Source organism: Osmerus mordax, chromosome 15 (assembly GCF_038355195.1).
Source record: "Osmerus mordax isolate fOsmMor3 chromosome 15, fOsmMor3.pri, whole genome shotgun sequence".
Taxonomy (NCBI): domain Eukaryota; kingdom Metazoa; phylum Chordata; class Actinopteri; order Osmeriformes; family Osmeridae; genus Osmerus; species Osmerus mordax.
The window spans coordinates 7,183,194-7,206,988 of record NC_090064.1 but is presented as its reverse complement, the minus strand read 5'-3'; the positions used below and the strand labels follow the sequence as shown (position 1 = coordinate 7,206,988).

The following is a 23,795-nucleotide window of genomic DNA, read 5'->3' as shown; positions in this document are numbered from 1 at the left end:
ACACTTGAAATGCAACATAGGACCAAAACACGGGACACCTGTTGGTAGGGGGAGGGGGTCTAAATCTCCTCCATATTTGCATTAAAAAGAGCCAATCACAAGTTACCTTTTTAATCACGTGAGTTGAGGGGGAGATCGACGAGCAGACAGTGCTGAACAGCGGTCCCAAAGTTCCAGCGCCACAAAGTTTTTTTGGGGAATGGAGCATTATTGATGTTGCGGATTTAATACTGTCGCTGTTCACTTCACGACACAGTTACAACGGGATTTTCTTAAACTGCAATGTTTCAGGACTCTACGGCAGGTGAGTATGTATGTGTGTGAGTGCTGCGATACGGTATCTGAACGGTTTGCGCACTTTTTGCGGTTAAGGATGAGTAGGCTACGCTCTCAATATAATAATAGTGAAATGTATTCACGCCGAAAGCAATTCAATATATAAATAAAGTCTAAATATAATGTAATTTTAGCTTTGTTACGCAAGGCTTGTCTCAGTTATGTTTTTTGTGTGTGTAAATAGCATGTACAGGTAGATGGTAATGAACTGATGGAATAATTATTTGTAATGTAGGACTTTCTGTTTGTGTCGTCTTTACGCAAGTAAATAAATAATGTTCGGTTGCGAAAGTTGTTGCGTGAGACCCAGATAGAGCTACAATGGAGGGATGTAATTTCTAGGTGATGGAGCCCATACGTTGACTGGTCTGTCCGTTCTCAAATAGACTAAAAGGTGCATCCTTAACCACGTATTATGCCTAAAGTTAACGTTACTAAAAGAAGCAAAGCAGTTTTATTCTGAAGTCAGTCTACTACTCTCATCCAACATAGCCAAACTCGTTGGACTGAGTAAAAATAATAAACTGAATGAACAGGGGATGGTTACTATCGTTGTTGACTCCCAAAGTCAGGTACTTTGTAATAAATGTATTCATTCAGCAGACGCTTCTATCCAAAGTGACATCAAGGTATGGGGTGATGGGGGGGGGGGGGGGGATGTTGAACCTACATCCTGTGGATGAGCTATGGGGCCATCTCACCTTGGGCCATACTTGGGCCATGCATATCCCCATGCACATCCCACCTTAGGCCATGACTGTTTTCCTAAACCACATTTCTGGTTCCACAGGATCACTTTTCATTGTTCTGGACCTGACTGGCCTTTGAGAAGCGAACCCCAAAACAGGAGATTGACCAAACGTCCTAGGCCATGCTGTCTGCCATGCTACGGCAGAGCAGTGGCGGTGGCGGCGGCGGCGGTAACGGAAACAAACTCTCCCTGGGCCTCTCCCGACTATCTAATGGACACTTCTTCCCCATGTCCGCTGGCACGGGCACGGCAGGCACCAGCACGGGTTCCTGGGCCGTGGATCGAGGCGCCAAGAGCAGCTCTCAAAGCTCCGTGAGCTCTGGGTCTGACAGCGTGGACTCTCCCACCGCAGACACCGACTACATCATGCAGCTGGTCAACGACGTGCGAAAGTTTGCCGACGTCCTTCTTCACCTGAAGGAAGCGTTCCACTCCAAAGGTGAGTTTGGAGGAGTTTTCACTGGTTGTCTTTTGGGGGGTCTGGAGGCACCTCCAGTTGCATCATGGAAAAGTTATTGTAATGGAATGGGGAGTTAGCGTGGCTGTTCGTCAAATGTTGTGTACACAGTTAGCCTGTCCTTGTAGTGTACACAGTCAAAGCTACCTATTTAGTCTTGCTCTGTCTGGCCTTGGCTGCACGGTCACTCACCCACCACCATATCTTTCTTTCTCTCTCTTTCTTTCTCTCTCTTTCTCTCTCTTTCTCTCTCTTTCTCTCTCTTTCTCTCTCTCGCTCTCTCTCACTCTCTATCTCGCTATTTCTATCTGTCTTCATCTAGGTATCTCTTTCTGTATTTATATACAGCATAACGTATATCTCTCACCAAATATCTATCTTTCTTTGTCTGTCTATCCTTTTCTTTTCCTCTCTCTTTTTTCTGTGGAAAGGATGTCGTATACACAACAAATACTTTGAGTTCCACACATACAGAGCAGTTACATCATGTTGCATTTCCAAGATGGGTAAAGCCACTGCAGCCTAATAATACTGTTGTTTTCACGCTGCGAAGTAATAACACTGTCAAAGCTTAGTCCGCAAATGCGGACTAAGGCTGGGGTGATTGCTCTTGCGTGTGTGATTACTGCATTCCTATGCTGGTGCTGTTGGGTCGAGCCCTTTGGACTCAGCCCAGGTTGGTTAATCCCTTCTCTGGGTAAGACCCTTCTGGGAAGGGGGGTCTCCAGCCATGGTGGTACCCTTCTCTCCTGTTGGGAAAACTCTGAAACGACGTCCAGACCTGGAAGGAATCTGTGCCTTTGTCTGGAGGGGTCAGTGAGGGTGCTTGACCTGCCCGGCTGGTCCAGCAGTTTAGAGAGGTTGGAGTGGGCTGTCACTGGCCCGGAGATCAAAGCAATAAATCTGTCAGGTTTGGCAAACTGCACTCAGTTTACTGAGTACAGGACATTTTTGTTGTTGTGGTTTACTAAAAATAGTTTCCATTGAGAACAATCACCACCTTGTCAAGAGGCATGCTTTGTCTGTCATGTCCTCCTCATGCCACACTAATTAGGATTCATGACACAAACACAGGCACTCGGCTATGTGACAGGTTTGCATTGCTGTCATAGTACAAATGTGATTCATACCATCAGACGAGCTCCCCAGCGTCTCGCACACTCACGTCCGTGAGTGGCACCGTGCTACGGTGCTCGTATTTCAACAACATGAAACTACATGAAACAGCCCTGCACATCAGCGCTTACTGAATCAGTCGTGTAGTCTTTGAAATTCATCAACTGCACATTGGATGTTGGGATTCACCCAGTTCCGGAACTTTTGTGAGTAAATTAATCATGATCTTGTTGCTGCTGGAGCTGAGCATATGCATCAGGATGTAAATGGTGTTACTGACTGGAGGCACAGTATTCCAGTAATCTTAACCGCATTCAGGCTAAATACAGGAAAGGGCAGCTTTGGGAAACTCGCCTAATTGCCCCACGGGAAACTGAATCCGTAACAGGACCGAGAGGAAGGCTCGGGAATTGTTTGCCTCAAAGAAAGATTAACCCGGACGATGAATGACAACTCTAGGGAATGTTTGACAGAAAACTAATAATTTCATTTGTTGATGTTCACGATGCATTGCACATCATGCGAAATGCAAACCATCTTGTTTGCAAATTTTTGGTTTATGCCTAATGTATTTGTGTTTGTTGTTTGAAGAAGGATAAAGTAAGTTAAACTGAATTGAACAAGCTTATGACATTCTCATCTCTCACATGATTCAAAGAGTACTTGGTTATCTACGATATCTGACGTTATGGATATTGAGGAAATGAATTTCCTGATAGCGGTTGTATATGAGTTTTATGGGTCAACAAACATCTTCAAAGTGTAATTGGTGGCGGTTTGTGGGGTGGGGCCTTACCAGAGCATAACAACAGACTGTTGTGAATCACTGGCTTAAAGTGTGATTGGATGTGATTTAAGTCCCCCACCAGTTTATGACTGTATTGTCTCTGCTGTGCTTCAACAAAGCTAAAGCTTCTCATTACCCAAGCCATTCATGATGAGCGGGAGCGCTGTCTTTGCCACGCAGTCCCAATAGTCAAGTGTAATATTCAACTCAAGACTCTGGATCTTTGCTACAGTTGGCGTATTCATGGTCAGTGAGTGAGCATGACGACCATTGTCTCAAGAAGCATCTGCAGACTAGCATGCTAACTGGCAGTTTTGGCTGAAAATATAGTTTCCCATGTTAAGAATAGCTGTGGTCCTGGGACAGTTCCCTGGGGGACACCACAGACGGTCCCAGAAAGAATGCCTAGTTTTTTTCCTCCTTCTTCTAAACACAGCTTTATTTTTTTGGAGGCATGTCACCTTAAATGGTAATTTAATTTGGTTGCAGCTTGTATCAAGTAGGAGAGAGTTGTGTCCGCCCATTTTTGTTTTATACGAGTGTCTCTGAAAACATTTGGATGTGGTCGTCAAGTAGAAAGTTAGATTTAGTTGTTTGTTGTATTGTGGGAACAACAGTCGGACCTTCTAGACAGTCTTCATGATGATGTCTCGACAACCTAGAGGATTTCATTTCACAAAGAGGTCACGACCTTGTCAGATGCCCACTTGTGAAGGACATGTTAGTAATTGGATGGGATTATTCTGCGGTGTGGCCTAGTCGGGGTCACCGCCGTCTTTCTTTGGTGTAACAGGTTTTGGGGATCAGTTCTACTCTGTGTTACAGGTAATAAGCATTACACTCTTGTTTACTTTTGGGATTAGGGAGGTAAGGGCTTTGACCTCAATATGTTTAAAATAACTTTTTTTCTTCACACAACAATATCATTGGGGACCATTGTGAAATATTAATTTCTGACAAGCTGTTGTCGTTTTACTGTGTGACGCTGCATACCATACTTGTTTTTCTCTCTCTGTCTCAGATAAGAATGCATAATCAGGTTTTAGTTACATGTATTGTAGTACTCAAGTATTTTGAGGCCTCGCAAAAGGATTGTTGTGGATAGATCATCTATATCCAGAGCGTGTTTCTCCAGATTCTGTGTGCAAATGGAGTGCGTGCCTGTGCAGAGTGTGTGTGTGCAGTGTGTGTTTTTGCTCGGGTCACATAGTGCGTCAGTGGTATTTATATTATTGTGAACTTGGTGAAGCAGAATAATTGTTGTTTTGCGTGTCAGCCTATTTGTGAATGTAATACAGCACCACCAGTGTCGGTATATATTACTAGGAAAAGTAATGCTCTAAATACTATCACCGTCAGGGCCAGCAGGCAGGCAGGTAGTTGAGTAATCCAAAGGAGACATTGCTGCGTTACAGCAATCCAGATCAAAATAACACTATAAATCAACAGGTTATCATTACAAATGGGCTGGACATGGGTAAAACACAAATGTACAAAACAATTGAACTCAGGCGACACACCATGCAGTAACACATAACACTATACAATACGATACAACAACACTACACAACAACAACGCTGTACATAAAGAAATGACAACTATATGCAATACCAGTGCCATACGTGTTGCTAACATGTTGCATGAACAACGGCACTTGATGGTCTCACAGTTTAAAATGTAATTTATGCACATTTGTTAGTATTTACAAAATATATTGCTCCTCAATATCCATATAACAAGTGTCCCCCCCTTGTATATGTGATTAACTGATGTGGAATAATGAGGTGTCACATTGTACATTTTGCAGTTGGCAGTGATCCAGTATGCAGGTTGTATGTTGGGTATGGGCCAGTGTCTGGCACCATCTCTTGGGTAGGGACCAGCCTGGTCCCAGGTCTTGCAGGGGCCAGTCTGGTCTGACAGGGGTCCGTGCAACTGAAGTGTGGTCTGGTGAGTAATGAGAACCAGACCCACAGGAACATCTCCGAGGGCAGACAGTACAGTCTAGACTGTCTCTCTGTCCTGCTCCTGGCTGAGGGATGAGGGTGGACCACTTGGGACTCAGTCTCTGGTTTGTGTCGTGTCTCAGCGCTCTGTGCCAGTTAGAAGTAGGTAGAAAAAATTATTTGTGCTTCCGAATACGCTGCTGTTAGTTCTTGATCAGAAGTTGTTTAATTACACAACCCGTTGTCTCTGTAATGTGATGCGTGATTGGTTTATGGAGGAAATAATTAATTCCCTGCTCAGCCTTATTTTCTATGATTTGTTATTAGTTTGACTGATGTCATGCTGATGTTATTTGCTTCTGTAGGGAATCCTTCCGTTCAAGTTTTCGTAACTCCAGATTGTGATCAGAAAAATCTCTCCTTCCCTTTCCAGGAAGGCTTTCATGGGGAACCTGAATGTAGTTTTAACTGCTCTATCAATTTAGTTTTGAAAGATTCATTTGACTTTTGCAACCAGACAGCGGCAAAAACATATTTCAGGTAACATATTATTTGATTTTCAATGCTCTATCAATTTGAAGCAGTAGCTGCGACTGCCACAAGCCAAGCTAATCATTTTGATAGGGACAGCAAAGCAGGTCCTCTCCTGGTTTTATCCTCTCCCCCCCTCTCCCTCTCTTTCTCTCGCTCCCTCCCATCCCCCCTTTTCACATACTCTGCATTCCTACAGAACAAATGCTCACTTGTTGCTTTAGTGCCTTAGATCAACAGTTTATAAATTCAGGACACTTAGTAAAAGAATAAAATAGGACCAAAAATGTTGTGGAAAGCCACAAAAGCAAATGTTCTTTGTGAAGCCTTCCATAATAGTTGTGCTTTGACCCATTGAAAATATTGGGTGGTTTTTGGCTGTGGTTAGGAGGGTGTTTGGATGAGTTAAGGGGGCCAGGGGGTCAATAGGGGGTGTGATAAACTCAATGGGAGCTCTCTGTGTCACTGGTAGACATACGCTTCAGTGTTTTATCATTTCTTGTGGAAGATGGTGGGTGTCACAGACAAATGAGTCTCTCCCGTTTCGCAAACAGCGAAATTACTTTGTCATAATGAAATAGGGTTCTCTCTTTCAAGCTATTTCGAGGACTTCAATTTTCTCTCCCTGACCTCAAACAGAGAGGTTGAGTTCTAATGGAGATCTAACCAAATCTAAGTACAGAAAACGTAGGCACGCAATCAATTATTACTCTTGTGTTAAGTCCTTTGGAGATTTACCCTGAGAAGCCATTGAGTTTCCATTGATATTTAATTCAGTCCTCATTTTTGTGTGAGAGAAGAAGTAAATTAATCCCCCAGACTCTCCTTGACTACTCTACTTTGAAGGGACTTCCTTGAGAACGCCTTGGAGCACCCTTCCACCAGGGCTCTGGGAGTGTGTGTGTGTTTGTGTGTGTGTGTTTGTGGAGGGTCCTCGCTCACACACACTGTGAGGAGCCGACTGAGTGTATGAAGAGGATTAGCAGGGACCTCCACTATCCCAGGCTGCGCCACAATATGCCGCAGAGATTGGGGTCCGCCTGATCAGCTAAAGGTGATTTTCTGCCCCCCTGTTGCAAAGTGGGTCGAGTGGTTCTGGCGAGGGGGAGTCATGTTGGCTGTGTGGGTGTTGAGGTCTGAGTGTATGAGGTCATGTGCTTGTTTCTGCTCTTAGAGGTCATTTCTAATTGGGAATCCAGTCCTCAGATGTGCTTCAGATAATCAGGTTTCAGAATGGAAAGCCTCACATTCACATTGGGCCTATCGCTCCATATTTTACAGGTGCATCTGCCCTAAGGGTTGAGGTTGGTTCAGGGGTGGTACTGTGGGTGTATGTGAAGCCCTCTGTGACATTGCTTGTAAAAAGAGATCGGTCATCTCCTTCTAGTAAACACATTTCTAGATTTCCAGATTCCTTTGTTTCCTCCTTTTTCTATGATGTCACTCACCGTTTTATTGCCTGTAGGACTCTGAGTCACTTGCATTTGCATCACTTATGCATCACTTATGAGTCATTCATTACCGCATGACTTCACCCACTCCTGTGCTGATAAGAGAGAGCCCCCATAAGCACCTCACGGAGCACCGGTTTAATATTTAACTTAAATAATTTTAAGGTAGCTCTGGAAGGTGATTGCAGGGATGGTGTAACACACTGGGCCACTCTGGGCCACTCTGTCTTATCTCGTATGATACATCATTCTCAATCCTTCCTGACTACTTTGGTGTGAGTGTTTCGGGTGAAATATTTTTTTAGTATTTAAAAAAAATATATTTTTATATTCAGTGGACAGCAAGCTTTTAATTTAAGATCTACTTTAAGATCTCTCTCTCTCTCTCTCTCTCTCTCTCTCTTTCTCTCTCTCTCTCTCTCTCTCTCTCTCTCTCTCTCTCTCTCTCTCTCTCTCCTGTTTAGGTTTATGGCTGGTGATTTTTTACTTTCTAATTGTAGAACTATATGAGAGAAAAACAGCTTTCTTTTTTTTCTTCTTCTTTGTGGTTGGGAGGTACCCCTCCTTTACGATCCCAAAGCTTTGTGGGAACAGAGCCCCTCCACGGCTCCTCAGAGAAACCCGTATGCTGTTTTAGTGATTTGTGGTCGAAATCACCCCTTGTGAAATACCAACCTAAAATTAGCCCCAGTCCATCCTCTCCACCGGTAGTTCCAGGGTTTTCAATGGCTGATGGCGAGCCTTGTTTAGACTACATATCCCTTTGGGCCAGGGTTCTGCGGCACAGTATCTCAGGACCATTCCACCCTCAAAAAAGCTCCTTTTATGGCTGCTTTGTGCGGATCCCAGTCACTGTAAATTAGCCCAGCCCAGAATGGATCTCTTTGATTAGTTCAAGCTGCTCTTTGAAGATCTAGTTGCACTAGCAACTTCTACCTTTTTTTATAATCAGACGAAAGATCCTGGTCTTGTTTGTAAATGGTTCCTGAGTGTTTGATACAGATCTCGTTTGAAGCGTGTAGACCCCATCACGTCTAATCTCCTTGAAGGGATTTCTTGCATTAGCGTAATTGTTTTGGGTTTTTTCCTTTAGTAGTCTTGTTTAAACCTAAGCGATAGCCGTATCACAGGCAGTGCAATGCAGAAGTAGGTTCTGAAGATTACTGTCCCGGCAGGGGAGGGAAATGTGGTGACAGCTTCACATATGTCCGGAGTATTTATCCCTGTTCCGAGTAAAACAAAGCATGAAATATACTTAAACACAGCAGTGACTGGTATAAACCTCCCAGTGTGCGCGTGCTGGGCGCGGGTGGCCATTTTCTGGCAGCTTCATGCTGATTTGTAAAGTTTAATGGCCCCACCGCACTCAAGGGCAGAGATTTGTAGGTTGTTTTCCAAGCTGGAAGTTGAGGACGTTTGGGAGTAATTCCCATCCCATCCCAACACAGCCCACTCTCCCTCTCTCTTTCTCCCTCTCTCTCTCTTTTTCTCCCTATTCTTTTCTCACTCTCTCTCTCTCTCTCTTTCTGTCTCCTTCCATCACCCCCCCCGCCCCCCCCCCCCCCAGTTGTACCACTGCTTGCCTGTGTGACTAGATTTACAGTTATGGGCCTTGTTTGAGTTTAAGTACGTTTTTGCTGGGAATAGAGACCTGCACAGGACTCAAACCAGCCCCCTCAGCGGACCCCTGCCTCGGCCCATGTGTCCCAGGGTGGCTGTACCGTATGGGCCCCAACGTATGGTGCCCCCTGCAGGCCACAGTGTGCGAGAAACATGGACACTGCGGCTGTGACCTCGTCCCGTCTGACAGTTAAACACGGCTGGAGAGTGACATACAGCGACATGTACCAGCGACATGTACCAGCGACATGTACCAGCGACATGTACCAGCGACATGTACCAGCGCTGCTGAGAGGGTGTTATGTCATGCTAGGCTAAACTCGGGTTTCTTCTGTAGATTTGTCTTTTGAAGCTGTCACCATTACGTTTCTGTCCAGGGCCTGGGAGCATTGATTACATTTGTTGGAAAAAGATCTGAGTTGGGTTTTTTCCACAGGGCCCATTGATATGGTCAGTTGGCATCAATAGAGAACAGTCTCTTACAGTACATGCTGTCAATCCCTGCTATTGAGCTGCTTGACTTCTCTCAAACTGGAACAAGTGAGAATGTTAGCTTTGTTCCTCCAGGGTTGTGGACCTCACACTGCAAACAGCAGCTTGCTCGGTAAACACCATTGTTTTTGTGTTGGACCTCGTGTCTTTGTTATCTCGTGTCTCATGACTGTTTTTTTTTATATCTTAGAATTACTCCTAAATGGACAAGTGTGTTATTAGTTTTGCACTCTTGCTAAATGAGTTACCATTCAAAGTAGAAAAAAAGTCTTGATGTATCTCCACATTTTGGGGGGCAGATTTGACCCAAGATTAACGATTGGAATCCAAGATGGCCAATTTATCCCATGGATGAGATTAGGAATCCCCTGAATCTGCTGCTGGGGAGTCCCACGTTGGATTAGCGCTGTATAGCATCAGGTAGTATTAATGTGAAATCCCTCAATCTCCACCAACATGGTGGTCCAGGTTCATTCTGCCTTTAGAGGTCAGCATGCTGTGTGATCTCCTAAGGCCAAACACTCACGCAAGCAAATGTCTGTTACGACCTGTTTCTTCATCCATTGTCAGTGGTGGCTCCTTCCACCGTCAGAAGAATTGACCAGGGGGGCTCACTGGGTAAGTGTACGTGTCACATGGGCTGAGCCCTCATCGCAGCGGCATGGGTTCGAATCCAGCCCCAGGCCCTTTGCTGCATGTCCATGGGCTGTTGTGTTTTGTTGTCGACCCAGAACCAGAAGACCATGAGAGAGGAGCCCTGGACATAAGAGCATCGACAAGGTCCGCTTCAATCATTAAGGGTTGAAGCGGGGGTGGCCCTGAACCGAGGCTTTGAACTTGTTTCTCAAGAGGAACCTCTGATGCCTGGAGTGGTTTTGCGTCATCACCCAAATCGGAGGCTCCTTTGAAAAAGGGAATTTGATTTCAGCACAATCAGACCCCTTCATTTGGAGGAAGGAAAGCGTTTGTCATACGCAGGTAGAAAGCTCACTCCTGACAGGAATAGCTTTATTCCGTCCCGTGTTGTTGACGACATCTCACCACCGCAACCTACCACATGCAACAACAGGACCGGTTGACGGTTATGAGACTAATCATGTTTTAAGGGCTCAGGACCGAGTCAAACATCTAGGCCTCCTGTCACACAATCCCCATTCATTCAGGATTAGGATGCTAGCAAAGCTAAACAAAGTCCTCTTGTTTGAAAAGCTACACTCCCCCCCCATTCTCCCTTTGACAGGTGTGCTGAAGAGGCCTGCTTGGTTAGCCATTCTGAGGCCTGTAAAGCCGCCCGGCTCCCCAGTCAGTCAGCGTTAGCTTGGCTGCGGCGCTCCCGCCAGGCTAGTGCTGCACAGCTCTGGAAGCCAGCGGGAGGTTTGAGCAGGATTTTCAGCCTCTCTTTAAAGAAAGCATAGTTGGAATGCCAGCCTTCAGAGCTTTGCATCAACAGAGGGTGTGTGTGTGTGTGCGTGCGTGCGTGTGTGTGTGTAGGGGGGTATCAGTAGAGAAAGGTTGCCTGTCTTCCTTCACTGTGATGGACAGCCCAGAGGAGAAATGAAAGGAGGAAAAAAGCAAATTCTTGACTCCACGCTAAGCATCTCATTGATATGCTAAGGTCCGGAGAGCCATATCCAAGGGTAAACATGGCCGTTGGCTGGAAAAGGAGGTTTGGGAATATCTTATTATGAGGATTTGGTCCTCCAAGTAAGGGAGTGTTGTGCTCAAGGTCTAAGTGGTGTTCAGCTTCAGCCACTGTAAGTTGTTTACTCAGCAGAGTTTTGATCACTGAAGGCTCTCAAGTATTAATAAATAACCGTAGCTCCAAAGAGGAGCAGTGGAATCTTACAAGGAAAGAGAACAGCTGGGGCTGCTCCCGGGCCTGTGCAGCCCATTAAAGCACAAGGATAGACTGTAAGAAAAGAAATACGGACCAAACAACTCAACGGTTTCAGACTGCTATTATCTTGACGAACTGTAAAAACATTCATAAAAAAAGATTCGGAATCATGACAGCCTGACAGGAACTGGCAGTCGATCATACTATTTCAGAGTCAATATCCAGAGTCAGAAAAACATTTGCAACCTCAATTTCCCAGCCTTTTCTTGAGAGGATGATGTTCTTTTTTCTCATGCTAATCGCTAACCTGCTTGGCTGAGACTTCACCCGCTGAGCGCTGGTCTGAGAGCTGCCCCCCCACCCCGGCGGACGACGCTGTGTGCTGGGCCGGAGGCTCCATCTAAACGCTGGCTCTTTGTGTGTGCAGTCATGGGAAAGAGCGCTTCAGAGGTGGAGCCGCGGGGGTCGCCCTGGCGTGAGCAGGGACGTCTGGAGAGGAAGAGGTCCCCCGCTCATTCCTTCACTCCGGGGCCGTGTAATCTGCTGATCCGTGGCTGTGGACCGCCGGCGGTCGCACCAATCGGGGGGCGGAGCCCGGCACGCTAGCCACAGGAAGTATTTCAGAGGGGAGGGCAGGGGTGCCCTAGTAGCTCACCGGATAAGTGAGTGGACTGTGCAGTATGAGGCCTTACTGCAACAGCCTGGGTTCGAGTTTGGCCTGGACCCTTCCTCCCTCTCCCCTTCCTTTTGTGTCACACTTCACTTCAAACTGTCCAGTAAAACCTGAAAAATGACATCTTTAAATGGCCGGGAAGGGGTGTCTCTCCAGGCTGGGCACCAGTCCACTGATCTGGGAAGCCTTTACGACGGAAACGCCCTCTTGGAGGTTAAGTGGGTCCACTTTTGACAACCCTGGGCAGCAGTGGTGGAGCATGTTTACTCGGACATCGCGTCTGCAGCGGGGGGCCGGCGCTCTTTCAGGCCAACTGTCGAGAGCGTGTGCGCATGGTCAGACAAGTCTGAAGAAAAAAACGATGCTATATTTGTGTTTTTATTTACTTCAAGGTGTGACAGGGTCTCGATGCATGAAGCAGAGAGGCCTGATTTGTGCTGCGATGGATTCGGTTCAAAGGTCACCCCTCCAGCTTCTTCAGGATCACAAAGCTGCACGTGAGGAATGTCCCAGTCCTCTTAACACAGCCATCATAGCCGGCCTGGTTAGGCATTCAGGGGTTAGGTCATCAAAGGGCCCAGCAGTGGTTTGACACGTCAGGTCACATTTCGACACGTTGATGGACGTGGGGGGGGGGGGGGGGGGGGTGGGATGTTCATTAAACACCAGGATCGTTCATTTGACTTGTGGGGGTGTTCATATCGGTCCTTTCTCGAGAGGGGCTTTCCTGGGGGTGAAATGAACGCTTAGAAATGTGCCGTGTTGTCGTGGCCAGCACCATATCCAGCCCGCAGAGCTATGAGGTCCTCGCGTTTTAATGAGATCCCCGCACACAGTTGTGACATGTTTAGTGATTTCACACGTGCTTTGTGCCAGCGAGCACCCCTCTGTCCTGCTGGAGGTCGCGAAGCATAAATAATACTTCACCCCCGAGATCCGCAACGCATGACTGAACATTGCTAGGGGCGCGGGCGTAGGAATGTTGCCAAGTCACATCCTATCCAAGACAGTTTGAATGTTCTGTGTGTAACAAGCCAATTGTGACACCGGGGTCATACAATTCTGGATTATTCCAGTCTGATTGTACTGTATCTTGGAGTTAGTTATTTTTGGATTGAACTGCCTTGTGTTCACAACGGTGGCTCTTGTGCGATGTACTTTTGTCAATTTTCACAAGACTGAGTTAGTGTTTGTGTCCCTCTTGAAGTTTGGCAGGGTAGGTGCCTCTGGGAGCCGCAGTTGATGAAAGGCCTCACTCAATCCCCTGGTGTTAAGTTTTGAGGTGTCATCTGGCGGTGAAGGCAACAAGGTTTTTAATATAGTCCCCCGAACACCCCCCCCCCCCCCCCCCGCCCCGCTCCGCACATCTCTCCCTCATTCCCGCCACTCCCCTCCCCCCCACCTTCCAGAACCGACCACAGTCGCTCAGGAATGCCATGGTTTCCATGACGCTGAGGCAGTAAGAATGATGCAGTGTGTCTCTGGCAGACCCCTGCCTCTCGCCCTCCAGCTCCTCCCCAGGACCAGAGACGGACCCCCCCGCTCCTTACATCCTCTCCCCCAGAGAGACCACCTCTTCCCCGGACCCTCTCCTCTTCTCCCACAACCCCTGGTCAGGATGAGTCTGGGACAACACCCTGGGGATGGTGTTCTGCTAGGCTGCTACCAAACAACACCCCCTCCCCCCCCCCCTCCTACGCTTCTTCCCTCTCTTTCCCTCAACCAACAACCGCTCTTCCCCAACACCGCCCCCCCACCACACACACACACACACACACACACACCACTCCTCCCCACTCACACACCACTCCCCCCCCCCCACACACACAGACCACTTCCCCCCTTCCTCCTGTGAGAAGTGAAAAGCTGGCGTTGTGATTTATTGTTCCATAAATGCTTCACGTGGAAGCGACCATCAGGAGGGGACAGGCCCTGTTTGCTAGCGGCCTCCCAGGACAAAAGACCTCCTAAGGTTCCTGCTCTCCGGCCCCCAAGCCCTCTCCACACTCCCACACTCTCCCCGGTCGAGAAACAAGCTACTTTTCCCGGCAGCTGCTTTTGTGTCCTGTGATTTTGTGTTCGGTGAAAGTTTGCAAACTGAAAGCAATTTTTTCTTGAAAGTCCGATTTATGTTTTGTGGTGAAAACCTCCCTTTGGTGACTTGTGGACCCTCCACCAACCCCCCCACCAGCCACCTCTGCACCACCCCATCACCCACGCCCTCCGCCCCAGTCTCTGGTGAGAAGCGTGTGGGGCAGACCTTCTCTGGTGGGAACCAGACCCCTCCCCCTCTCTCCATTGTACGGCCAGACAGGGAGTCTTGACAGCGACCGTCCCCACACGTCCCTGCCCCCTGCTGGGCTGGCTGACGGCACGGGAGGGTCCTGCTAATTAGCCTGTGTGGAGGGCAACAGGAAGGAAGAAGACCCTGGGTCTCACTGGCCTTCACGTCCAGCCCCTCTGTCCTTATATACCTTAACCCCCCCCCCCCTCCCTCCCTCCTCCCTCACCCCGTCACATTGTCTTTGTATGAGGCTCTAGACACAGGAACCTGCCAGCCTTTGTGTGTGTATTGTCTCTAGACATTTGAATGTCTTTAAACAGGCCTCCACTTTGACCAGTACTCATTAAAGGGCTTCTGGCTCAGGCCTGCTAGAGCTGAACTTTGACCCACCTGATAATGATTTGACAGAGGTCTGTCACACAAACACCAGGGAGATAACGGGGTCTTCTCAGAGCAATGGATGGTTCGGGTGGGACTGTGTGAATGTTGGTTGGAGGTGCTTTGTGTGTGTGGCAAGAACCGGACGGCGGTACTAGCGCACATCCTCCCAACGCAAACAAGCCTGCAACACTTCAGATTCAAGTTACAGTAACTATACGGTTCATTTACAGGATGGGTGCAGTTTAGCAGTGGAGCGTCAAATCTCCCCCTCTTGTACGTCGATTTGGACAAAAGCGTCCGCTAAGTCAAGACGTAAAAAGTGAGTGTGTGGCGGGTCACGTGTCCCAGCATGACGCTCCGCCGAGCCAGCCTTCAGGACAGCCAGGGCCCCAGACACGACGAGCAGCGGCAGCCATCGCAGCACGCCATCCCGCCCCGGCACAGGAAGTGACATCTTTTGTGACGGGAGATGAAGATGGATGGAGAGATGGTTTCCAGGGAGCAGGGTAGTGGGGATGGTTGCCAGGGAGACGGACTGGTGAGGCGGTCGGCAGAGGAGAAGCTGCTGTGTTGTGGAGTGTCGGAGTACGACCCGGGCCTCATATTGCTGTCCCCATCTGAGGCAGAGGCAGTAGCCTGTCCCAATACGACCCGCTTTTTTTGACATCCGTCGGGCTTGGCTTGGGAAGTGACCCTCTAGGGCTGTTTGGGGAAAAGTATCAGTTCATGTTCTGTGATGTTCTGTTGAAGTGGTAGTCTGTACCTACCCACCTGAGAGGTGTGTGTTCTGCTTGTGAATACCATGATTCTACACGCGCTGAAAACAGACCTGTCGCTTTATGGCTCTTTGAGCGTTTTTATTCGACACGTGCAAACATTTGCGCCATTCATGGATCTGTGACATCGTCCTTGTCAAGCACGCGTCCCTGCCAAGCCGGTCCCTCCGCCCCGGGCCCCGTGCGTGTGCGACCGGCTGCCGCGGGGCCCGGGGGAGGACCCCCGGTTCACCTGTCGCTCCTGGTCACCATCCGTACCACTGTGCCGGCCTTTTGTTTTGGTCAACGCTTGTTGACTTGGGGGGCCGCTGGTCAGCGGTCACCTGCTGGTCAGCTGGATTTCCTGGTGGAAGCGGCGCGGTCATTGTCCCCGGCCGCTCGGCCCGCCCAGCAGCATCAGCTCCAGCGCGTTTTTTTTGTCCCGCTCCTAAAAAGAGGGGGGACGGGTGACAGAAAGACGGGGAGACGCTAAAGTCTTCCTGATCCCCCTTTCCATACGGAGGGTAATCCAGGAGCGACGGTCAGCACAAATCTGGCTTTGACTGCCTGTTTCTGTGTGTGTGCGTGTGTGTGTGAGGTTGTTCGGGTGGGTTTGCGTGCGTGCGTGAGAAGTGTGTGTTTGTGAGAGGAGTGTGCCAGCCATGTGTTTGTTCATAACTGTTTGGGTGCGTGGAAATGTGGTTCGTGTGTGTATGGTTATGTAGTTTGTGTGTGTGGTTAGTGTCAGTGTGTGTGTGTATGGTTATGTGGTTAGTGTGTGTGTGCAGAGCCCTCACTGTGACCCCTTGTTTCACCAGATTCCGGGATGTGTGTGTGTGTGTGTTGTGTCACACCCCCCTGTGGTTGTCAGTACAAGACTGTCATTTTTTTTCAGGGAGATTAATCACAATTTCCCCTTCATTCAGCTGCACTCTCATGACTTCACTCTTTAAGTATGTGAGTGCACACAACTAAGGTACCTTGATATCCGATATCTTTATTGTTCCTCTGTTCTTCTGTGGTGACTAATTGTTTCTAATGGACCCTTTTGTACATATGTACACATACCACAGCTGTAACTGAGTTTCCATTTGACGAGGCATACCTCAACAGCTAACTGATAATGACATGTTATAACACTACCGGGTCATGTTTAGTAATGCAGTTGTCATTTGGAATGCACTTTTCAGCTCTCTGGGGAATTATCTGGGACTCACTGAGGCAGTAAAACCACAAATGTGTCTGCTCCGTGGCTCAGAGGCTAACTCCATGACGACTGTTGTCAGGAAGAGGGGGTGGGCTGGTGAGTGACCGCATGGTAATGATTTGGCCTGTCACAGTTGTCGTGGGTTACCCTGTAAAACGTACACAAGACCACCTGTGTGCTGAGCAGGTTGTAGAATCCACCCGGTGCAACAATAGAAATACACCAAAGAAACGTGGACCCCTCACTGAACTGTTCCCCCCCGACGTTTCTTCAATTATTTACCTCACTTCCTGGGACTTTATCCATGTCTTCCTTGAGGGTTTTGCTTGGTTTACGTGCAGTGCTTATGTTCCGTGACACAGCCGGTAGAAAGGGGCAGTACTGATGAAGTTTGTTTTGATCTGAAGAGTGGTTGTTTCCTCCAGAGCACCAGGACTGTCTGCACCAGGTGGCTCACGAGCGTCTGGGGGAGGTCCTGCGCGTGCTGAAGGCCGTGATCGGCAAACACCAGAGCCTCAACTCCGTGGACATCCTCAGCGCGGCGGGAACCGTCATCGCCAGGGTCAAAGGTCAGTCCTGTTGGCCGGCACTCCCTCGCGCGCTCCTCTCCTCCTCGGCTCTGTTTTCCATCTCCTTTGTCGGTCTGTTCTGTCACCATCTCTCCAAGCTTCTTTCTCCCCTTCTCTCCCAATCCCACCCTTTTCCCTTTCTAGACTATTCCGACTAACAGAAAACAAAGGAAACATTCAAAGGCTTCCAGGCCACCGTGTCACAGAAATGTGCAGGATGAGGCTCTAAGCAGAGGGCCACAGTGAACCCTCAGTCGACAAAAAGCTTCTTTTTTCGTTCTTCAAGAAAAACGTCCCAAAAGGCTTGGTACAACCCCATCCCGGCTTCATAAAGACCTCTGTTGATCAGGGTTTAAAGACAACAACAGCAGCTATTTAGTCTGAATCCGAATGCTCGTTCAAGGCAGCGAGACAGAGACAGAGGGGGGGGGGGGTCTGTGTGCTTGCGTCCAGCCCTGAGGGGACGGAGACAGGAGCAGCGCTCCAGCCCTCCCTCCCCTGAGATGACCGTCAGACACGGAGGGGACAGTCGTACGGTCCTCCCCGGGCGTGGCAGGGGGGGCTTTGGACTCCCAGAGTCCACCTCCTCTCCGCTTGCACCCTGCTGGCCCTCTGGCTTAGCTGCTGTGGCAAGGCCCGAGTTTATGAAGAACCTTACATTTACATTTAGTCATTTAGCAGACGCTCTTATCCAGAGCGACTTACAGTAAATACAGGGACATTCCCCCGAGGCAAGCAGGGTGAAGTGCCTTGCCCAAGGACACAACGTCAGTTGGCATGACCGGGAATCGAACTGGCAACCTTCGGATTACTAGCCCGATTCCCTCAACGCTCAGCCACCTGACTCTTGACAGGGTGACATCCTTAAACATGTGTGTGTGTGTCGTTTTGTGTGTGTGTGTGTGCTGAACACGTGCATGAGGCTTTGTTTGCGTTCTGTGAATGTGACATGGCTTAACTGTATTTGTCATACGGGATCTTTCTTCATCTTTGTCAGATCAATCCCGAGCCTGTGTGGGAGATGCTAGCTAAAATGTATCCAGCATGAATACTTTAGGGCTTCCGTCTGAAAGAAGCCATTGTACAGTACCAGGAAGAGGTCTTTGTGTGTGTGTGTGTGTGGGGGGGGTTGGGGTGTGAGTGTGTGTGTGTGTGGTGCTATTGATCTGTGTGCTTTCCTCTGACAGCAGGACATACTGGATACAGGACCCTGTATGTTCCTGTGATGTTACTGAATGAGGGGGATTGTTGTCAGGGCTGGACAGGCGTTCTCCAGGGAACAGTTTGATATTAACAGTATTTTACACTGACTGTATTTGCCTAGACAGTCTGTGATGATTGTACTGTTTGGAGATGTCATGGCTTTGGTACATTAGTTAGCAGGATTCCTTTCTGTACTGTAGCACCACTTGGCCCATACAAACGGCATGTTGTGGCTTTTTACAACCACTAGGGGGCCAGAATCTCTCACTCGGTGGTGCCAACTCTGCAAGGTCTTTTTTAATCAAAGCTCTGACCCTACACACACACACACACACACACACACACACACACATTCACTCACAAGCTACCTGTGGCTACAAGCTACGTACACTCTGTGTAACAATGAGACCAAAACAATCAATTCAGCTAGGCTGATTCAATTGGTAGGATTGTTGAGTGTCTGGGGGCTTGGAGGAGAGATGGGGGCACCTGTGCTCGTTTGCGGGCTCGCCTGTCTGTCGGCTCGCATAGGGGGCTGTGACTTCCACTGAACTGGCCAGATAGAGAGAGAGAGAGAGAGGGAGAGCACACTGGTTTCCTGTGGAAGCGGAGGGTCGATCATAGTTCCGGAGGCTTTACCGTCACTCAGTTGTCCCCACACGCGGTACACGTCATTCACGTTCGGCACCTACACCTGTCGAATCAGGTCGTCGGCCTGTCGACAGACTCACCCTGCCTCCTACATCTCAACCCCCGAGGCGAACCCCTCAGGCCGCCCTGTCTGGGCCGCGACGTCCGTTTAGTCCGGTAGCTTCCGCCGCTCTCCTAAAGAGCCAGGCGAGGGGGACTGGAGCGGCGTTCAGGAGCGTCGCGCTCTCCCGGCGAAAACAATGCCATTTCTGAGCGATGATGTAACTTCCACGGCGGGCCCTGCTGCCCGAGGTTCGAGCCAGCGCTGGCATTGTGTTCCAGCAGGCTTCAGGATGTCCTGAGGAGAGGGGGGGGGGGATAGGGGGAGGGTTACAGTCGGACTGAACTAAGTCACAGACCAGACCGCTCGGCTAGTCCGGGCTCACAGCACCTCCTGGGAACCCTGGACGTTCTCTGGAAGTCTCGGTTCCACAGGTTCCTAGAAGCACCTCCCCTCCCCCCCCCCCATCTCTCCGACTGCCACCCTGAGTTTGAGGGACCTGATGGGGGATTTACAAGCAGACAGAAGCCTGGCTCTGAGGGTCGTTCCTTCCCTAACCTGGACGGAACGATGATGGCTGGGAGTCGCGAATGAAAAACCAAGACCTTGCTGCTGGTGTTGTGCTCCAAGCTTTCGGCTGGGATGTTGGTTCCATTGAAGACGCGATTAGGGTCTTCTGTATGTTCCTGAAGACCGATGATACAAAGATGGTTGAGGCGCAGCTTTGACGGGAAGGTTTGTGGACTTCAAAGTGACCTTTTTTTAAACATCACTGTTTACATTTAAATGGATTTACACACTGGACAGGAAGTCCATGTGGTGGGTTAGTGGTGGTTCAGTGCTGTGTGTGTGTGTGTCACTGCTTGGTTCCTCATATGGCGTAAACACAGGAAGCTTTCTGTGCAGATGGGTTAGGGTTAGCTGATTTCTTCTGTCTGTGTGTTCAGGTCCACTGTTGAACCGGACTTGACTGTGTCACGGGGAGTTTTAAAATGGACACCTATCAAGTCCTGTCTAGCAAAACGGTTGTTTAGATGGAGAACACTGGACCTATGGCTACTACACTGCACCTGTTTTTACACTCAAAGACAACAGTTAAGTAACAAACTGGATTGTCTTATGACTAGCTGACGGATTTCAGAGGAGTTCAGAGGAAGAGAAAGTCATGCATGGTAAGAAGGACTTTAGGAATCGAGAATCAATACTGTTCGCTCAGATTACTTCTCCTCAACTCTGGAAATGGCTGTTGTTAGTCACAAAGACGACCAAGTTTGTTGGTTGTTGGTTGTTGATTGCAATTTCTTTGGACTCCTAACCATCTTAATGCTAGATTATTTTATCTGCGTGTGACAGGAAGGTTGTTATGGAGACTGATTATAAACGTATTTACATTTGCGTTTCCTTCCTCTATTTTTAAGACACTGTTGTGTTTAGATTTGAGTCAGGAAATCTGTTGCCTCTCTTGAGTTTTTAGGAAATCAGACGCCTCAGTTATGAGCTTGTTTCCCTATTCCTCCATCCCTAGTCTTGCGTGAAGGCCCCACTGAATGAAAAGCCTCTTTTTCTGTCTTGTTTAGAATTGTGTTTATTCTGCGTCTGGGAAACTGGATTCTTTGTGTAATACAGGCGAGTTGATATGACTTCATGACATGCCTCAGTGTCCTAACACTTCCACAACTTTCTCACATGCCTGTTCAGAAACCAGAAAAGGATGAACCTGATCATGTTCCTCTTAATTGTCTGTATTATGTGTGTGTGAGAGATCAAGGGTTTAAGTACATGCCCTATCCAGTATTAGAGGGATATAAAATGTCACAGTTCTTGAGTTTCACCCTTCAGGACAATTGTCTATTCCTTTCCTGACAGGTGTGAACTTCAAGGACGTGAACGAGGACAACAAACAGGAGCTTTTCTCGGAGATCTACTCTTCCATCGACACATTAGCTTTCACATTTGGCAATGTGTGAGTACAATGTCTTGGGTTATTGCAATATTACGATAAAGGGATCTTTCCCTCAGTTTTACTATTCACTACTGGATTAGCCCTCGCCTAGCCACTAAACCTGAACATCACAACAACATTTGAACCAGTGCTTAAGAACGACCTGTACCTGCCGTTGATGGTTTTACATTGGTTTCCCTTGCAGAGTGTCGGACTTCCTTATGGGCGATGTAGAGAATGGCTCATCGTTGGGGCTCCCTCTGACTAGGAGAAGCAGGGTGAGAGAACCAGGGATACACACATACACCTACCTACACAACCTCCACCTAACCGTGTGTACATATACAGCGCCTGCTTTGGAAACCCCTAGCCTTTTAGCAAAAGTGGTTTTGAATGCACAAATTCAATCCCGTTTGTCCTGAAACAGACTTGTGTGTTGTTCCTCATGACGGGCCTCTCGATTCTGTCTCCTCAGTCGTCAGAGAACCTGTCGGTCGAATGCGGAGGATCCAGCCTGGAAAGGGACGACCCTCCAGGTGAGATTTGTGTCCCGCAACAGGACATCCTGTCGCTCGCGTAGAACATCTCATTTTAGACAACGGGACTGGACAAGGATTCCTGCTGGTGCTGCCGTGTGGTTTTCTCTGCCCACCAAAGTCACTACGACCTATCGGGCTCAGTAAGATGAATACATATTAATGCACATTAATACAGCCAATCCCTGTCACAACCACTCAGCTCTAAGGCTATTACAGCCCGTCCGTTGCCAAGGTCGGGAAGAAGCTTTACTACGTGGCACTCTCTCAGTCACAAGCACCCGTAAACCACACACACACACACACACACACTTATGTCGGCTTCGCTGAGGCGCGGGCGGTCTGGGACCACGCTCACACCCTTCTTCTTCGACGTCCCGTGCGGCATCTCCGTGGTGGTCACAGGTCCCCCGGCGCGGGCGGAGGAGGTGGACGGGGCGCTGCAGGGCAGCGAGGGCGGCGTGGAGGCGGCGCTGCTGTACGCCAAGGCCTGGTCCAAATACAGCAAGGAGCTGCTCGCCTGGGCCGAACGGAGGATCGCCGCCGGTGAGTCACCCGAAAACTGGACACCTTAGTGTGAGGATCTTGTGTTTGGATTGGAAATCCCCCGAAAGGAGAGTTCGTTTGGCCCGTCGAGTGCGTATGCAGGTCAACTGTCATAAGAACGCACTCCTGGTGTTAGTGACGCTTTGAAATGGACTGCGTTTGCGGCAGGTTGACTGTGTTTACATTAGCATTAGCACTCGTCATTGGGACTGACAGGTGGCACTGGATAGGTTGAGTGATCAGGATTAAGTTAGAATAGGAGCCTCACACACAGTTAGAAGTGTGTGTTAGGTTACATGAGGCTCCTGAAAAGGACATACTGTCAGACCCAGAGTTGGCTCATAGCAGTGTGCTGTCATTCCATGATCGATCTACTGTCAAGTGACAAGTATGCTGTAATAAGTTACAGAATAGTTTGGGGTCGTGTACTTAATCACTCTGTAAGCACACATACAGTGACGGGTCAACCTTTAGGGGTTTGGTGTGACATAACTCAGCAACGTATCTTGTTTGGATAAGACTTGGATTTTTATTCCTTTCATTCTTTGCCCGGGGAACGTTCTGTGACTAGTGTGTGTGTGTGTTTGCAGATGTCGAGTGTGCGAAGAGCTACGCCAAAATGGCCGAATCGGCAAAGACGCTGGCTAGTCAACAGGTGACTGAACATCCGTTTTCATTGTGTCCTTGTGCAGTACTTTCATACAGAACGTGGGAGACTGTTTATCCGCGTTAAATCGAGAATTCATTCGTTTTTGTGTCACTAAACAGGAATTCATGCCATTTCGCAAGATCTACATGTCGGCGTTCAAGAACGACATTGAGTACAGCCAACTCCTGCTTCACACAGCCGCGGCACTGCAGGCTAACAAGTTCATGCAGGTACGTCTTCCCACACACACACACACACTCTTCCGGTCTTCAGGGAACACCATCTGAATCAAATGATGAGGTGTCTGCTTGTTGACTCACTGGAATGTGTCTGTGTACGTGTGTGTGTGTGTGTGTGTGTGTGTTCCCCAGCCTCTTCTCAGTCGTAAGAGCGATCTGGACAAGCTGAGGAAGGAGGTGAAGGAGCGCTGGCAGAGAGAGCAGAAGAAGATGGTGGGTGGACATGATGTGCCCTCTGACACACACCAGAGCTGCTGCCTGTATGACTGGGACTGGGAACTCTCGGGCACTAGGACCTTGAGGGCATGGATTCTAGTATATGTAGTTGACGAGGTGTTGTGAACAGGAACAGCGAGGTCAGTCAGTGTGCTGTCAGTGTGTGTGTGTGTGTGTGTGGTTCCTCTACTGCATCTCCGACTGGGTGGTTACAGGAATGACAGAAATAGAAGGAGAGCAAACCAGTAGCGCTGAATCAGCACTAAAGTGTTGTAACTTCTCTGTGTGTGTGTGTGTGTGGGTATATGTATGTCTGTGTGCATGTATGTATGTATGTGTATGTATGGTCGTGTTTGTGGATGTGTCTCCGGCGTGTGTGTGGGTGTGTTTCCGACGTGGGGTGTGTGTGTTCAGCATGAGGCGGACAGCGCCCTGAGGAAGGCGCGGGCGCTGCAGGTGCAGAGGCAGGAGGAGCATGACAAGGCCAGGCTGTCCACCAGCAGGGCGGAGGAGGAGCAGCCTGCCAAACAGCTGGACAAGAGACGCCGGCTGGAGGAGGAGGCCCTGCTGAAGGTACCG

General features: G+C 48.8%; 1 protein-coding gene across 6 annotated transcripts in view; it reads left to right on the top strand.

Moving 5' to 3' along the window:
• The first annotated feature begins 154 nt into the window (after positions 1–154).
• Positions 155–23,795, top strand: part of arhgap29a (Rho GTPase activating protein 29a) — a 35,004-nt gene continuing 11,363 nt past the window's right edge. The window contains exons 1-11 of one of the 6 annotated variants that reach the window (XM_067251586.1): positions 155–304; positions 1,127–1,526; positions 17,051–17,194; positions 20,955–21,051; positions 21,236–21,308; positions 21,506–21,566; positions 21,972–22,112; positions 22,703–22,767; positions 22,881–22,991; positions 23,133–23,213; positions 23,631–23,789. In XM_067251586.1, the coding sequence (XP_067107687.1) occupies positions 1,208–1,526; positions 17,051–17,194; positions 20,955–21,051; positions 21,236–21,308; positions 21,506–21,566; positions 21,972–22,112; positions 22,703–22,767; positions 22,881–22,991; positions 23,133–23,213; positions 23,631–23,789 (1,251 nt within the window). In that variant the 5' untranslated portion in view covers positions 155–304; positions 1,127–1,207. Of the gene's footprint in view, positions 305–1,114; positions 1,527–2,780; positions 2,867–4,131; positions 4,273–17,050; positions 17,195–19,628; positions 19,824–20,954; positions 21,052–21,235; positions 21,309–21,505; positions 21,567–21,971; positions 22,113–22,702; positions 22,768–22,880; positions 22,992–23,132; positions 23,214–23,630; positions 23,790–23,795 lie in introns of those variants that run through there. The other 5 variants (XM_067251588.1, XM_067251587.1, XM_067251590.1 and 2 more) reach the window with 5 other exon arrangements.